The 18,154-nt window shown below is 54.2% G+C and overlaps 1 protein-coding gene across 1 annotated transcript; it reads left to right on the top strand.

Moving 5' to 3' along the window:
- The first annotated feature begins 209 nt into the window (after positions 1 to 209).
- BHLHE23 (basic helix-loop-helix family member e23) lies at positions 210 to 3,005 on the top strand. The gene has a single exon (XM_019972780.2). The coding sequence runs from the start codon at positions 318 to 320 to the stop codon at positions 984 to 986; it is 669 nt and encodes a 222-aa protein (XP_019828339.1). The 5' UTR covers positions 210 to 317; the 3' UTR covers positions 987 to 3,005.
- Positions 3,006 to 18,154: the final 15,149 nt, after the last annotated feature.

Raw genomic sequence — 18,154 nt, forward strand, 5'->3', positions numbered from 1 at the left:
GCGCGAGTGGGAGGTAAAGCACTCCCCGGCCCAGCCCAGCGCGCGGCCGCGAGAGGTGGGGGTGGGGGCGGGGGCGGTAGGAGAGAAAGAGACGGAATAGGAGGGGGAGGGGAGAAGGGGGAGGGGGAGGCGACCAAGAGGCGGGGCCGAGGCCCTGGGAGGCTCGGGGACTGACTGACTGCCGGACGGACGCGCGAGCCGGGAGCGGGACCGAGGCGGCGCCGGCCGCCAGCGCGACCGCGGACCCTGGGGCAGCACGGCCTGGGCCGTAGGAGCACCTGCCCGCCCGGCGGGCCCTCGGGCCCAGAGGCGCGGCCATGGCAGAGCTCAAGTCGCTGTCGGGGGACGCGTACCTGGAGCTGAGCCACGGCTACGCGGCGGCGGGCCTCGCCTACGGGGCGGCCCGGGGGCCGGAGGCGGCCCGCGGCTACGGCATGCCGGGCACGGGAAGTGACCTCCCCGCGGCGTCTGCGCCCCGAGTCCCGGCCGCGGCGGCCGAGAGCAGCGGCGAGCAGAGCGGGGACGAGGACGACGCCTTCGAGCGGCGGAGGCGGCGGCGCGGGCCGGGGAGCGCGGCGGACGGACGGCGGCGGCCCCGGGAGCAGCGGTCCCTGCGGCTGAGCATCAACGCCCGGGAGCGCCGGCGGATGCACGACCTGAACGACGCCCTGGACGGTCTGCGCGCGGTGATCCCCTATGCGCACAGCCCGTCGGTGCGCAAGCTCTCCAAGATCGCCACGCTGCTGCTTGCCAAGAACTACATCCTCATGCAGGCGCAGGCCCTGGACGAGATGCGGCGCCTCGTGGCCTACCTCAACCACGGCCAGGGCTTGGCCACGCCGGTGGCCGCCGCGCCCTTGACACCCTTCGGCCAGGCTGCACTGTACCCCTTCTCTGCCAGCGCCGCGCTGCCCTGTCCAGACAAGTGCGCCGCCTTCTCCGGGACGCCCTCGGCGCTTTGCAAACACTGTAACGAGAAGCCCTAAGGGCCCTGGGCCGTCCCTCTTTCCGCACGCGTCCTTTATTTTACCTTGCCCCCATGACTGCCACCCTCCCCCACTGGACTCCGCTCATGGGAAGACGGCCGCACCTCGCTTCCAGCCCTTGTGCGCTGAGCAGTTGGGCCGGCGGAACAGAAGAGCAAAGCCCAGCCGGGAGTGGGACTGGACCGGACAACGGGGTGCTGGAATCCAGGTCCTAGATCCTGCAGCGCCCCTGGGCACTCTCCGGACGTCGCCAGCCATCGATCCTGGAGACAGGACGAGGCTGACCAACCGTATTTGTCTGGGCGCCACCGCTCAGCCTCAAAAAGAAACCCGGGGTCGCAGCGGGAACAGGGATTGGCGCGATCCCCGCGGGGGTGGTCCTCCCCAGACCCACCTGGGGGCTCTCAGAGCGCAGGGACGGAGGGTAGCCCGGGTCCCGGCCCTCTCGGGGGTCATGTTTGGCCTCCGTCGGCCGTCTTGCCAACCGCAAGGCCGCGCTCTGGGTGGACGTGTTCCGCCTCCGCCGGCTCCATGACCCCCTCCCCGCGCCGCAGGAGCGGAACTGCCGGATGCTCCCCAACCGGGTCCCGCAACTGTGGTTGCAAGGGAGCTAGACCGCGGACGCAAGAAGACCCCGGTTGGTAGCTTTTCGCCTTTCCCGTCTGTTACGTTTCTTTTCTAGCCTGCCTGGAGATGTTGACCTCTGGGTGAGCGGACGTTGACGCCGGCTGCTTCCCATTGTCCCTAAGCAGCCCCTGGACTCTCCTGGCACCACCGCCCTGGCGCGGCCCTGGTGACGCTGTATGGAGACCGAGATGCGCCCTCTGCTTAAAGGCGGCTGCATGGAGGAGGGCTCCTGGGGTGTCAGGGGAGGGCCTAGTTTAGCCCTGGTGACAGGCCAAGGCCCCTCTCCACCGACCCCGCACAATTCTGGGAGAGGTGACCCGGCCCCGGTGAGTACATGCTGCTGGGGCACGCCCTGGCCAATGATCACGGTGATGGGATCTCTTTAAAGGCAATTCTCAACTCAGAACTCTGCCACCAGCCGGGGTCCACGCGCCGCGCACAGCCTGGGCCTCCCAGAGGGACCGAGCTGTGCTCACCGGTTTGCGCTCGCCGGCTCTGCCACAATACCCGGCTTTATTAACCCAATTTCCGCGGCTGTCGTTAATGCTATGCTAATAGGGAGAGGACTGCGGCCCTACAAAGCGGCCTGTCTACAGCGGTTAACTTTAATTAATACATCTCAAAAGGCCCTTTTGTATTTGCAAAATGAAGTGTGTGATTAAGTCTTATTCATAAAGACATATGTTTAATACTGGTTTTTGCTAATTTCCATCTTTATTTTTTATTGTCTTTCCCCCCATAACAGACTAGTTTATCAGTTTTGCACATTCTAAAAACTGAGTGTTGGAAAGTGTGTTTCAAATGCCTTTTAGATAACTGCAATCCGAGTGTCATTAACTTCTAGGGTCATTTCAAAGTGACTCGGAATCAACTTTATAAATTAGTTACTTATAATCTGAAACAGAGCTGCTTATTCTAAAGTCAGACATGTTTAGCACATCATTTATATTCAGAATAAAGTATTTGATTTCAACTAATTTTTTAAAATAATATGATGAAATTTTAATATCGAATTAAATAGTGTTCACTTGTGACAGAACTCATAATTTCAGTGTTCTGAGAGTTGTGTCAGTTTGGGCCACGTGCTTCTAAAGCAGTCTAAGAAGTCTCTAAGACACAGACAACTGACCTGTAAGCAGCCACTCAGCAAATACACCAGACAGTAAGAAAAAGAGCTTCCCTGGTGGCTCAGATGGTGAAGAATCCACCTGCTGATGCAGGACATCCAGGTTCAATCTGTGGGTTGGGAAGATCCCTTGGAGTAGGAAATGGCAACCCATTCCAGTATTCTTGCCGGGAGAATTCCATGGACAGAGGAGCCTGGCAGGCTACAGTCCGTGGGATTGCAAAGAGTCAGACACAACTGAGGAACTAACACAGCCACACAATAAGAAAAAGGTGAAGAAAAAAATTTCTCTGCCCCTCTAGGTGAAAGATAACAAATTTTAAAAATAACCATTAAAGTAAATTCTTCCAATAACTTTGTTTAAGTAAAAGTTAAATTTAAATATTTTTAAAATCTGCAAACATGTTTATCCATGTCCTCCCAAAATGGTAGCCATGCTGTTCCCTGGGGTTGAGTGAAGGAGTTTTTTAAAGTGAAATTAGGTGGGTTTCTCAACAGCAGCCGCTAATCATGCAATCTGAAATATTAAAATGAATGCTTGTTTGGCTTCTCCCAAGTTTACATGACAAAACTCCTCATTCTAAGACAACCTAGACATTGGAAGAACATTCCCAACAGGAAGGGTCTGACCCCTCCATGGCCTGTGCACCCCCAATATAACCAGCCAGAGGTGCCTGTTTGTGAGCCCGGAACTCTGGGAGCTTCTGGTGGGGGTTCTGGTGTCTTCCTCTAAGGCTCATTTTCCTGCAGGGGTGGCATGAGTTGCTGTGAATTAACTTGAGAAAACTCATCACCCAGCGCCTAACCCAGAGCTCCCTCCTGAACAGGGGGCAGGCGGGGGCGGAGACAGGGGAGGAATTCAGTGGGAAAGAGCTTTTTGGAGCTCAGGTTTGACACAGCTTATTTTCAAAAATTGTTCAGTCACTCAGTCGTGTCCGACTGTTTGAGACTCCATGGACTGCAGCATGCCAGGCTTCCCTGTCCTTCACTGTTTCCTGGAATTTGCTCAAACGCATGTCAATTGAGTCAATGATGCCATCCAGCCTTTGTCGCCCCCTTCTCCTCTTACCCTCAATCTTTCCCAACATTAATGAGAGATCAGTCTTTTCAATAAGTCGACTCTTCACATCAGGTAGCCAAAGTATTGGAGCTTCAGCATCAGCATCAGTCCTTCTAGTGAATATTCAGGGTTGATTCTTGGAGGAGCAAGATATTAAGGCAAGCCTTTTAAAACTGGGGCTGCCCAACACAGATAGTGCTGGCTATGTATAGAATCTTACATTTTCTGGTGGCTATGTAAAGAAAATAAAAGTAAATGAAATTAGCTTTAATGACTTATTTATTCCAACATAGCCCAGCTATTATCATTTTAACATGTAATCAGTATTTTTTAATTATTAGGAAAATATAAATTACTAGAGAAATATTTTACATTTTTTTGTACTGAGTCTTCAAAATCCAGCGTGTCTTGCATTCAGAGCCCATGTCAGTTCGGGATAGCCCATTTCAAGTGCCCAGTGGCCACTCCTCCATCAAGTGGTGGAGATAGCAGCTCAAGATGATAAAAGCACAAAGCATTCAAAGTGCAGTTTTTTAATTTTTATTTTTAATTGGAAAATAATTGCTTTACAGTGTTGTGTTGGTTTCTGCTGTACATCAGCCTTGCATAGGCCATCCACACTGACTCCTGGGGAGCCAGTGGAGTGACCCTGGGGTCCTCCCTGCTGTGGCCAAGGGGCTGTCTTGATTCAGCAGAGCCTCTTCCTCTGCTGACCCCACAGATGAAGGATTCGACCACACTGACTGCTTACATGAGTCATTCTCGGACCAAGACTCCTTCACACTCAGGTTACGAGCCTGAGAAGCCCGGCTCCTGGCAGCTTGGGGCAGGCTTCTCAAGCCCAGTGGCTCCATGGGGACTCTGGCCGGGGTAAGAGAGGCAAATTACTTGATCACAGTCCTGCACCTCATTTTCATTTACTGACTGACATGACGGGTGTGGCTCCAGCACTTTTGGTTCTGATAGTGCCCAACACACTTTATGCCCAAAGATCATTCTTTTCTTGGTAGGAAATTCATGTACCTAAAACAGCATCCCAGTTTCCAGTAACAGGTAAGGGCGCCCAGACTCCGGGGGCAGAACTCTACCTACACCAGGCTCTGCCCCCAGAGCCCAGGAGCGTGGACTTCACAGAAGCCATCCAGCCCCCATGAGCTCAGGGATGGACCCCTGAGTACCACACACATGGCTTCCATTGTTTCGTTTTGCTGACTTCATCCCAAAGATGAGGTTTCCTTTTCACATCTGCAGAGGTCATGGAAACCTCCCGGAGCCTCATTTTCCCTTACAAGTAAGCTGAGTAGTGTCCCAGTGCAGATGCTTGCTTTGCCAAATACGCCTGTCTGTCTCTTTGCAGTTTGGGAGCATTAAAAGAAGTTCTGCCTCACAAAGGACAGATACATGTTTTCCTGAATTGATGGGGAAATGCACCAGCCATCACTCCGCGTGGCCCAGCCAGCCTGCCTCTCCCTCGGCGCCTGAGTGGACCCTGCTCCGCAGAGGCTCCGGGCCCTGCTTAATCCAGCAGAGAGTGATTACAGCAATTTTATCATGTGAATTTGCCTGGGATATGTTTTTAGTCTTTAATCCCTTTGGGCATCCCATTTGAAGGGATGGGATAGAGGGATTTATGATGGATTAAATAATTTCTCCCTCAATTGCCTCTTTGGGCTTGTAACTCGATGTTCCAACTCCCCAGGTCTGTTCATAAAATCAGAGAGTTAATACACATTTGTACATTTAACCTCAAAGGAGCAAAACCCACGTTACCATAATGCAGGACAGCTGAAATAATTAGCAAAGTAACCTTTGATCTGGTGTTTACCCCATTTTAAAAAGTGACTTGTGCCATCTTCTTCCCAGCCCGAAGTGCCCGAGGCATATGCGTTCATATCATGGTATAAAAGCTGTTTTTTCAGTGTGGCTGTGAGTGGGAAGGTGGCCAGAGTTATTCTGGAGGTTAACATGAGGGGATCGAGTTTGTAAATGAGTACGTTTCGCTGTCTCGGCTCTGCGGGACTCCCGGCTGGTGCCCGATAGGGACACAAAGGGAAGATGCTCTGTGGCCCCCCGTGTCTGGGTCCGCACTTCCTGGGGGCACACCCCCCTGAATGCATCACAGAGACCCATGTGGCCTTGCCCCCTACGACCCACAAGGCCTCCTGGGGTGCCAGCCCTGCATGGCGCTGTGCTGCCGCCGGGCACGGGAGTGAGGGAAGTCCTTGCGGGAGCAGCTTGCCTGCATGTTGGAAGCAGCCCAGCCTTCCCAGCAGCCTGGCTTCGCCTCCAAGCTCCATTTTGTCTAAAGTGATGAGTCCACAGTCAGTTGCTTTCCTGGGGGCCCTGATTCGGCCTGACGGCAGCGCAGTCTCCCCAGTTCCGCGTGGACAGCTCTCGCTGCCCTAATGAGGCCAAGGCCAGCCTGGGAACCTGGCTTCCAGTCCCAAGATGCCATAGGGACCCATGGGGCTCTTGGACGGCCTCGAGGCATCTGCCAGGATGCGTTCTGCCGCCTTTGTCACTCCGCAGCTGCTGGCTCGGGGCACCAGCCTGCATGCCTGCCTTTGACCACAGACGGCACCCAAGTTACAAGATCCTTGGGAATGAGCGGCCGGTCTCAGTGCCTCGTGCATGTGGGGTGATAGGTCTGGGTTGGGCCCAGCCTGCACCTGCCAGGGGTCCAGAGACAGGCTCACGCGACGTGGTCCCAAGTCATCACCGAGCAGGTGGCAAGCCAGGTCCCCCCTGCCAAAGTCACTCCAGGTTCCAGGATGGTTGTGTAGAGCAGCCTGGATGCTGACCGAAAGCTTGATAGGGGCCAGCTCACCACTCAGGAGTGGACACGTTCAGGGGCTTGGTAACAGGGGCACAGAAACCCCACTGTCCGTAAGTTGCTCTCTGGCCCGCGGTGCCCAGATTGTGGGTGGGAGGAGCTGGATCTCAAGCCTCTGGGCATTAAGACTCTTTGTCCTTCCAGCGTCTCCCTGAGCAGCACAGCTGCCCGGCCCTCAGCCACACTCGAACTACTGAGGGTCTAAGACGGCAGGGCTTCCTTTGAGGCATCACAGACTCATGGGAAGGTGTTTATTTTACATGCAGGAGTCTGGGTTTCCAAAATTAATGTGAAGTCTGTAACCTGCTTCCTGGACGTGAAAACACTACTCTTCATCCACCCTGAGCCCTTCTGGGTTCAGGGTCAGCAGTGATGTTCCAGAGCTTTCCATGAGCTCCACACCCCACCCCCCCCACCTCAGGGACCTGGGGCTGCCAGATGGGATGAAAGTGCCGTCCTCAAATGTCCCAGGGCTGCTTCCAGGGAACAGAAGCTACCCCCAGGCCCCCTGCACACACAGCCTGGCTCATTTCCTCCCTCTCTCTCTCTCTTTCTCTGTCTCTCCCTGTCCATCTCTCTGCTGCAGCTACTTCTGGGGAGAAGAGACTATAACCCTCCCTTCCCTTTGGCAAGCCCTCCTCCCCTAACAAACACATTCCTTCAAATATTGCAGGTTTAGGGTCTCATGACCCTGCTCACTGCCAGTGCAGCGCTGGTTGCCTCTGTTTTGGGAAGGCCTGGCTGGTCTGGAAAGGGAACACCTGATCCAGGAGAACAGCTGACCATCCCCTTTCAGCCCAGTCTGGAGCCAGCCTGGGGCAACCATGCTGTCTGCCCAAGCATCACCTGAACGTACTCACGTTCAGGTGAGCACACTTGCGTCCATGAGTGCATGTACAGACGAGTCACGCTGTAGACGGTTTCCTCTCTGCCAAGGCCACAAGGTGCCCTTCAAGGGTGGGAGGGGGCTGTTGTGGAAGGTGGGTGAGACAGCTCTGTAGGTCAGCGGGCAGGACCTGAGGGGAGGTTGCCACTGGGCCTCAGGGGACATCCTCACCGTGAGGGAGCCTGGATGGCCGAATGTGGCCACTGTCTGAAGGGGCTCTGCAGAGACAGGGGGGAGGGCAGTGTTCCCTGAGCTGCGGTCATGTCCTGAGTCCCCCAGCCTGGCCGGCCCCAGCACCCGACCCACGCCACTTAACCTGTAGCCCAGCCCGATTTCAACAGAGGCAGAGGGGAGCCAGCTGAGAGGGAGGAGGCCTTGGCCGCTGCTGGAGCTGCAGGAACGTTGGGCAGGGGTCAACACCTACTAATCAGCACGTTGTCGGCAGGTTTGCTCTTGTTTTCTGTTTAACACGCTGGTTAAACAGTGCTTTTGAAGGGCCATAGGTCCCCACACCTGTCGTTCTCACCTCTCTCTGCACTGCAGGGAACGCCGCGGCTAATTAATGTCGTGCTGGGAAGTGGCCATGCTGACGGATGAGGGATGTGGATGAACTTTCAAGGATACTGACTTCATTAAACTGGCTCATTACAGCCGCAGACCTGCTAAAGACGTTTTTGAAACAAGGCCTTTGGCTTTCAACTGCTCCTCCGCCCACCGCGTCTGGGAAGGAACAGTGTTTCCAAAATAACCACAAATGAACAGACACGATTGAGGCCCAGTGAGCATCAGCCCAGCACCAAGGCCAGGATGCAGAGCCCAGCACCCGTTTTCCCCTCCGTCCAGGGACCCTGTGCCTCAGGAGGACTGAGTGGGGGTCCTGAGAAGCAGCTTCCCCCTCTCCCACCCCATCAAGGCTTCATCAGTGCCAACTGTGCTCCCCACCAGGGAGGTCATGGCCAGTGTCTGGGATCACAGACACAGTGACCCTTTGCTGAAGATCCCACCCCCGCCCCCTTAGGCCCGCTGCAGAGCCTGCAGGAAAAGATGAGAGGGCAACTGGGTACCATGCTCCCGAGGGGCATTCCCTTCATTCTTCAAGGGGTTACTGCTTCCTGTATCTTTTTTTTCTTTTTTTGGCTGCACTGAATCTTTGTTGCTGCCAGAGGGCTTTCTCTAGCTGCCAGGAGTGGGGATTGCTTTTCCTTGGGGAGTACGGGCTCCAGAATTCTTGGGCTCAGTAGTTGGGGGAGCAGTCTTTGTTACCCTGAGATGTGTGGAGTCTTCCTGGACCAGGGATGGAACCCAGGTCCCCTGCACTGGCAGGCGGATTCTTAACCTCTGGACCACCAGTGAAGTCCTTTATTGTATCTTTTTATTGTGGTGAAACATACTTACATAAAACACTGTTTAACCCCTTTTTGAGTGTATGATTTGTTGGCACTAAGAACATTCACAAGGTCGTACAACCACTGCCTCCCCACCAGTCTATTTCCAGAGAGCTCTGTTAACACCTACAATTCGATTTTTTCAAGTCAGGCTTATTGAGGTGCAATTTGCACCCAGTAAAATGAACCCCTTAGATGCAGTTCATTGAATGTGGGTAAATGCATACAGCCTGAGACACAGCAGAGCAAGATACACACTCTAGCCATCACCCCAAAAGCCCTCTTGTGCTCGCCTGACCTGAAACCACGGGCCTGCTGTCTGGCCCTACAGTGACTTTCTCAGGAATGTCTCCTAAATGGATTCATAGGGTGTGGGGTTGGGGCCTGGCCTCTGTCACTCAGCCCAGGGGGTCTGAAGCTTGCAGAGGTTACCATCTGCTATGTGGGTGGTGATCTCAATGGTGCTGGAGATTGGGGGCTGGGTGGTGGTGTCTCCTACTGCTCCACCATGGGCACTGGTCTCTGAAAGTCAGGGGCCACCCTGATTGTCGCAGAAACCACCCTGCATGAGCTGCCGTGTCGTGGGAGAGGCTCTGGGGGGACGCAAGCACCCCACTTTGCTCTTTATGGGGTTGTTTCTGAAGATGACCCTGCCAGCCGTCTGGGGCACCCCATAAAGGAGGTCCAGCATCCACTGCTCCGTCCATGCCAATCACCCTCTGGAGTCCTCTGTCTCCTGCATTTACTCTTCCTTCCAAAGACACGTCCTCTCCAGGGACACCTGAGCATGGCTTCCCCGACAAGGTGGGGGCAGTGAGGTGGTCCAGGCCCAGGAAAGGTGAGGGAGAGTGGTCACATCCGGCCCCTGAGCTGCCCGGTGTCCACACGTGTCCTTGTGAGGGGCCGGGCCAGCGCATGTGAGTAAACGGGGCTGACAGCAGTGGTCAGGGAGGGGCCGCAGGAGGGCCAGGCGGGCAGGTGCCTCATGATATCACTTTTCCATGAGTCCAGTGCCCAGGGCTCTCGCTAAGCTGCTTGTCAGTTAGCGTTAACCTGGAGATGCCCGGCCCCTTCCTGGGAACCACAGAAGAGCAGCCAGAAGCCTCGGACTCTCCTGAGGGACAGGAAAATCTTGCATAGTGGGCAGGGCCCTGCCTGGGAGGTGTGATGATGTGACAGTGGGGAGATGAACCAATAGGGGGAGGCGAGAGGCCATGTCTCACAACCACTGTCTCCACAAACTGGGAATGTGGCCCAGGGTTTTTTGCTCGAATTTTGTCTGTTTTTCCTCCTGTCGTACTTTTTTGATAGAGAAAAATATGGAGAAGGTTCTAGTGAGCAAAGTGAGTGTCATGGGCTGTGGTCGGGGTGAATCACTGCTGCCGGGGTGACCTGAGTGCCCCAACACACCCTGCCTTGTCCTGGGGGGTGGCTGTGGGGACCCAAGGCACAGACATCAGGGGAAGCTGTCCTAGCAAACAGGATGCGTTCCTAATCCCCACATGGCAGCTCCATTATCCATCGGGTGGCACGGGGCCGTTCGGATGGGACTGTGATTAAATTTCCTTGCATAACGAATGACCCTGAGTAGGTCTCTGCAATTTTCATTTTATGGAGATTTAATATAAATCAGTGCCCTGTTGCTGGCCCATTTTAATCCGGAATCACTCATTAGATGAAGACCAGCAGACATTGGTGGGCGAGGCCTGTGGGCTGAGCCGTGGACTGGACCCACCTGAGTGCGTCCAGATGGACGGCTGCTGCCCTGAATCTGTGATGAGTGCTAATCTCAGGCCTTGGCCCACTTCCTCCCCATTACACATATTAAATGCAGCCAAAATTCCAGGGTGGCACTATCCCTGCCACTCTCCGGAGACTCCTCTGTTGCTATTCCCGCCTGCCCATCCCACACAGAAACAAAGCTGCCCAGGAGCCGGGGCTGGGGGGTGCCCACTGATAGATGACTCCTGGAGACCGGCAGGGTCTGCATCCTCCTAGCCAGACACACAGCTGGCTTCCCAGGTAAAGAGCAGGAAGTCATTTTAGTAAGCCTCTGCCCGAAGTAACTGCATGCTGCTACTGCTGCTAAGTCGCTTCAGTTGTGTCCGACTCTGTGCGACCCCATAGACGGCGGCTCACCAGGCTCCCCTGTTCCTGGGACTCTCCAGGCAAGAACACTGGAGTAGGTTGCCATTTCCTTCTCCAATGCGTGAAAGTGAAGTCGCCCAGTCGTGTCCGACTCTTCGAGACCCCATGGTCTGCAGCCTACCAGGCTCCTCCGTCCATGGGATTTTCCAGGCAAGAGTACTGGAGTGGGGTGCCATTGCCTTCTCCAGAAGTAACTGCATCGTTCATACTTAATACTGAAGACACATTTCCTGATCATCTCAATTTAGATTGCAGCAGGTTTCCTGTGTTGGTATTTGCTGCTCTGGCCACTGTCCTTGGCCCCCGCACACTTAGCCCCGAAACCCACTGACCAGGTCACTCACGTGGCTGCAGATACCCTGGCAGCCCTGCCTCCTAAGACTCCATCAGTTTCCTGGGGGCCAGATGAGCTACAGAACAGCAGTCCCAGTGCAAAATGAAACTACGGGGCCCTGGCTCCCAAGTGATTAAGAATTACAGGATGGAAATTAGAGAATTACAGTGCTGGGTTTCTGGCACATCGCTCAGGTCAGGCTGCCTCCTGCAAAGCCAGCCCTGCTGGGGGAGGAGGAATGCAAAGAAGCCTGCCCCAACCCAGGCTGTGCCTGAGACACTACACACACATGCAGATTTGTACACACATGCTCACACACAAGCGTGCACATATGTATTCAGACACATGTTCACATTTGCACACATGCACACACATATCCAGACACATGTTCATATTTGCATACATGTATCCAGACATGTTTGCATTTGCACAAATGCTAACGTGTGTACATGCATGCACACACATGTACTTCCATCAGATACTGCCCATTTACAGGCATAGTGACAGGTCTGGCTTGGTTGTGTCCCCTTCTCTGCGTAACTGACTGTAACCTTGCAGGTTCTGCATTTATGAGCTCCCCCCATGCTGAGGTCTGACAGAACACAATTCAGGTGCTTCTTGAATCTGTTTCTCCCAGGCTGCAGTCCTAATAAACCTCAAGTAAGCACTAGCATTTCAATCAGGTCTCCATTTCAGAAATTTTGGTTGACACACAATAGGCATGACTAAGGATCCTGAGAAGAGGCAGCTATCTGACTCATCTGGGTGTGCTCTGAGTGCTGTTACATGTGTCCACATGAGAGAAGGCAGAGGGAGCTCGGTGACAAGAGCCACAGAGAGACAGCTCCCGCCAGAGTGGGCACACGCAAGGCTGACGCTCCCTGGAGTCTCCAGAGGCTGTGGCCCTGCCCGCACCTGACTTAGCACCTCTGGCCCCCAGACTGCATAAGAGCAAGTTTCTACTGTTCAGCCCAGGTCTGTGGGCACTTCCATGGCAGCAGCAGAAGCCATGGCCAAGCCCACCCTGGAGGATACAAGGACCCCATCACCCCTCACGGTACTGCCTCTCCTTCATGGGCAGTCCAGGGCTCCTCCATGGCCTTATTCTCCCAGAGGTTCAAGAGGGCAGGGAAGGGCCCATGGTGGCTGCTTCAGGCCCCCTGGCCAACTGTGTGCACACAGCCCCCAGGGTGCTCACAGCACCACCGTCCTCTTTGCAGGTCAGCCCATGGGTCGTCAGAAACAGCACAGAGCTGCCTAGATGGACCCACAGCCTCTGCATCACTGGGAGCCATGTCACAGAGTTGTGGGAGGGTCACGTGGACCCTGACACAGTCATAAGCTGGGCATGCCTACTGGACCCTCTGGGGACCCCAAGGTGTTAGCTGTCCTGGGAAAACCATCCTCACGTCTCACAGGTGGGAGACAATGGAGCAGGTGAAAGGCTGTCTTGAGTCATGGTGGCCGTGGGGCAGCTAGTCCCTGAGGCAGACGATGATGGGTAACATCATCTTAGAAATCACAATCACCCCTCCCACCACTTTTTATTCATTAGACGCACATAGTTATGCCCAGGCCACACTCAAGAAGAGGGAATTAAGCCTTCTCCTGCGGTGAGGACTGTCAAATAGTCTGGAAATGTATTTTAAAACCATCATGCTAGCATAGGTCACTCTAAGGGATGGAAAGAAAATCACCAAAAGATACCCTGTCCTGCATGTAAAAATGTTCCCACAATCACAGGGTCTGATTTCAACTTTTAGATGTTCATTTCTTTAAGCATCAAGGCTCTGAGTGCTAGAGTTGGATGCAACTGTCTCAACAAGGGGTCATGTGTAAGGAAACTCCTTGTCAATCCTTTCCAAGAGCAAACTGCTGTCCTCTCTCTCAGGGTCTCTGCTAACTGTCCCCTCAGCCCCTGGGTCATGCTCATAAGCAGGAGGCACTCAATAAGGAGACATGACATGTGACTCTGAACCCCAACAGGGCCCCAGTCCTCTCCAGTGAGTCCCCCAAGCCCAGATGTCTGGCCCAGGTGCTCAGGAGGCAGAGCGCCCGATATGCTGGCTCCATCAGTACCCTGATGTTGTCCTTTATTGGCAGTAATAAATGCCTGTGCTATTTAATGGAATGGGTTTAATTGTGATAATGACTCTGTATTACAAGAGTGGCCATTCAGAGTGTGATATAAAAGCTACAATAATAAAACTTCCTTTGTCTTTTCATTTCATCTCTATTTTTTCAATGTGGATTGTGCTAGAATGTTCTGGAAGGGGTGCCCTTCTGGGCACGGAAGGAGTCCCGGGACTGGAACAGCCCACAGGCCATTTCCCACTGCAGATGCTCTGGTCTGGCTGGACAGAGGCAGGTTGTGAGCAACAGATGGGGCGCCCCTGACCAGGCAGGACCCAAGGCCTGGATCGGCCACTGGCCACCTGGAGCCTCAGTGTCCTGGTTTGTAAAATGGGTTAAGACTCTGCTGGGCTGGGAGGTGCACCCCAGCTGCCCACGGGACTAGCAGACAACCAGGTGGGCAGTGCCCTAGTACAAAAGACTCACCTGGGTCCCCTGACATGGTGTAAAGGGTCGAGCGGAGTTCCAGCTTGTGTGTGACTCTCCCGATAATCGTGGTGTTCTCCAGGACAAGACCCTTAACTTTCCCACGTGGATCAGCTCCCAGGACTCATTCTTGGTTGCCAGACCCTGGAGCTAACTGTGCTGACTGACTCTATACAGCCATGGGGAGGCCACGTAGGTACAGGGCTTCTCAGATGTCAAGGAGGGCGGATTGGTAGAAGAGGCCCTCCCCCAAGAGGCCTGGACCAGGCCCTACAGGGGGCCCAACTGGGCTCAGGTGGTGGGAGCTCCAGGTCAAAACCACTGTCACCAGCACAGTCAGAACCAGCAACTCAGGGGTGCAAATGAGACCAGACCATCCATACCCAGAAGGCCCAGCTCTTTCCCCTCTCCCTCCATTGGCAAGGCCAATGGTCCCCACCATCCCAGACCCCATGTTTAGTTCTTCCTGAGCTACACATGCTACACTTGGAGAGCAGTGCTGGAAATCAACCCCTGGATTTAAAAAACAGCCAACCGAGCTCAGGCTTTCTGCTGTTTCCATAGTTCTCAGCTGTATATGCTCCTCTCGGGGCTCCCATCCCTCCCTGGACCCCACCCCTCGGGGCTCCCCTTTCTCCCTCTCTCATCTTAATCTGGGGAGGGGTCTGCCTTCACAAGGTCCTGGGCTGACCCCCCCTCTCTGCCCAGGTGAGAACTGTGGCCTCCCTGGGTCCCTCTCCTCCTCTGTCTGGGGAGGGCTCTGCCCTCTGCCCTCACAGGGGCCTAGGGTGATCTTCCATCTCCCACGTGAGGGCCATGGCCTCCCGGGCCCCTCTGTGTCTCAGGTGCTTCTGCAGACTCTGAAGGCAGAGTTGCTGTTTGCAGCCCAAGCAGAGAGCTGACACAGTGGAGAGAGGGAAGAGAGGAGAGGTGCCTGCCGACCATGAATATTGATGGCCCTTCCTCTGTGACACGTCCCGCCTGGGCCTGCTGCAGAGCAGAGAAGCGGCCGCGCTGAGATCCATACGCCTTTGTTGAGTGTCGGACGCGCGGTGCGACAGATGGACGCTTGCCTTCAAACCCCCGTGCCCGAGCCCGAGCACCACTCTGAGGGCCGGGACGTTTCTAGTATCACACACTTGCCTCGGGGCTTGTTCTAAATCCCACTTACTGTGGGCTCTGGCTTTTTATCAGTCAAATGCCTTAAGCACTTTGTCAACTTGGACATCTGGCCGCACAGTTTAAAATTTTTTTATTTGCTAAAATATTTAAGATTTTTATATTTCAGGGGTTTCACGGGAGACTTGCGCTGCCAGGCATATGTGGACGCCAGCCGCTTCAGCAGAGAACTGCAGGGCCGCTAGGCACAGGCCTGGGCAGCAGCGATAGCAGACACTGTCCTGGCTGGCACAATCCTCCCTGGTTGAAAGGTTAGAATTCACTTCATTTGGGAAGGGACCACTTTGTCCTTCTTGAAATCGGGAGTGGCTGATGGCCGAGAGTGGGTCATAGGCTCCCAGGACAATCACAGTTGAGAACAGGGACGTGGGACTTTGGACCAGGCAGTGTCTCTGCAGCCCCTCAACATGCTCCTCTTGCTACTGAGTACTGAAAAGGGGCCTAAACCAGAATCAACCAAATGCCCACCAGCTGAGGAGTAACCAACAGAAGGGGCTCATCTAGACATGGGCTATTACTCAGCTACATGTGACACCCTGATGAACCCAGAGGATATTACTATCAGTGAGAAAAGCCAGACACAGGAGACCCCACAGTGTGTGATTCCACTTGTACAAAATGCCCGGAAGAGGCAAATCCAGGAAGACGGAAGTAGATTATTGGTTCTTAGGAGCTGGGGTAAGAGAGGGTTGCGGTGACTACAAATGGGTACCAAATATCCTTTTGGGGTGGTGAAAAGGTTCTGCAACTTGATAGAGGTGTTGACTGTACAACATTAAAACCAGTGAAAGTGGTAAATTTGAAAAAGACAGTCACCACGATGAGGTGATGTTGGTATCGATCTTAACGACCTAACCCTGACCAATTAACTGACTAAACTAATCAAAGTCATTAATGATCAAGCATCTCCATGTGCCAGGTACAGCTGTCTGCTGAAGACAAATTGTGAGCCTGAACAGGCGAACCCTGGCAGAACCCACCATTGAGAACTGGCATGGACAGTAATCAGATAAGTTAGCCTGAGATGAAGGAAGACTTCCTGGAGGAGGTGACCTTGGGCTGAGCTTGGGAGAATGGGGTGGGCAAGCCAGGCAGAGGAAAAGCAGGTGCAGAGGAAGGGATGAGGGAAGGATGAACTTGGTGGAGAGACAAGAGGTTGGGAGGGTAGGGCTAGGGTCCCCACTAAGCAGAGGTGAGGAGTAAAGAACCAATGGTGAGAGGGTCCCCACAGCAGTTGACACCACTGTAGGAAGGTGAGTCCAGGGCAGCTCATGTGCCTGGGACCAAGCCTTTCTCTGAGCCTGATCAGCACCTTGGACAGGGCCTGGGGCTGGAGCCCAGCAAGGACCCCAGAAAGAGTTCACAAGGCTGTCACCCTGACTTCCAGAGAGGAGAACAGCAGACATGACATAGCAGCAGGCACTGGACCTGCTCATCCTGGCAGGGGAGAGGCAGCAGAGGCCAGGGATGGGGAGGGAGAAGGAGGGGAGAGCGGGCAGCACACAGAAGCTGGCATGCCCATGCAGTCTCATCCAAGACACTGTGTCCTTGTCACTTCTTCCAAGGGGAACTTGTCCTCCTCTCAAGGAGACCAGCTCCCCACCCCCCGTCCTTGGGTGAGCTTTTATGTCCCACAAAGGCCCAGAGTGGACAGGAAACAGTCTGCAGATCCCGTGCTCCACTGGCCTGTGTCTCAGGCTGACTCTGGTCACATCCATCCCCCGATGATCCCCTGCTTCTGTCCTGCACCCGATCCCTGGTGGGTCTGGGCCTGCAGCCCCCTCCGCCAGCAACATGGGGACCCAAGCTGGCTGGTTTGGATTCTGTTGTTTCTCTTACCTTTAGATGTTCAACAGCATGAATATTCTTATTTTTTATTTAAAACTAATTTGGAGTTCTCACTCTCCAAGGGGCTTCTAATCACCAAAAAGTGCCTACGGCAAGAGCTGATTGACAGGCCAGCGTGGCCACTTCTGAAGAACAAACTGGCCATTGGCAGAGCCACATACAAAGGAGGACGCCCAGGGCTGGTTATTTATGAGCTATTAGGGAGGCGCAGTCAGCATCTGCTTCCCACATGGGCAAAAACACCTGTCAGACATCAGGAGGCCATAAAACACACACATTTAACAGTTACTTTGTTTAAAAAGTCATTAAAATTGAATGTCAGCTAAAACTTGGGAAAACATTTATTCTTCAAACCCCTTTGAATCTTGCTGGTGAGCCAGAGACAGGACTGTCTCTAACTCAACAAAGACATGAGTGTGTAAACAGGCAGGCGAGGCCCTGGAGTGGCCACTCTGACAGAACAGAGTGTGGGAGGAAAGGCACCCACCAGGGCTGCCCAGGCATCCTGCCCACCCCGCACTGATAGCAGACGAGCTGGCCCTCCACCTACAAGGAGGCGGCTGCCGGCCCCCCACTCCCATTTGCCCAGAGCTGCCCATTAGGCCAACTCTGGAGACAAGTCCATGATGGGAACCCACTGGACCAGGCCCAGGATGGGGTCCAAGCAGCAGGCAGGACCTGGGGCAGGGGTTAATCCAGGAGTTACAGCAAGGCTGGGCCAGCCCTGAGGGTCTCCTGCCAGAAGGCTGAGACCATGTCCTGCTGCTTCTGAATCACAGAGGGTAGATGCCCAGGACGAGAGCGTAGGTGGATATAGGTCCCAGAGACTGGACTTTATAACTGGTCAATTTTGACATAAATCAAGTAGCCAAGCCGTGTATGTTTTTCACGTAAAAGGATTAACCCTAGGACTTCCCTGGTGGTCCAGTGGCTAAGACTCCTCGCTCCCAATGCATGGGACCCAGGTTCGATCCCTGGTCAGGGAACTAGATCCCACAGGCTGCAACTAAGAGTTTGCATGCTGCAACAAAGTTAGAAGATACCGTATGCTGCAACTGAGGCTTGGAAGAGCCAAAAAAATAAATTAAAATAAATATTTTTTTTTAAAAAAGAATTAACCCTGGGAATTCCCTGGTGGCCCAGTGGTTAAGATTCTGCACTTCCACTACAGGGGGTGCGGGTT

The sequence above is a fragment of the Bos indicus genome, chromosome 13, assembly GCF_029378745.1.
Source record: "Bos indicus isolate NIAB-ARS_2022 breed Sahiwal x Tharparkar chromosome 13, NIAB-ARS_B.indTharparkar_mat_pri_1.0, whole genome shotgun sequence".
NCBI classification, from domain to species: domain Eukaryota; kingdom Metazoa; phylum Chordata; class Mammalia; order Artiodactyla; family Bovidae; genus Bos; species Bos indicus.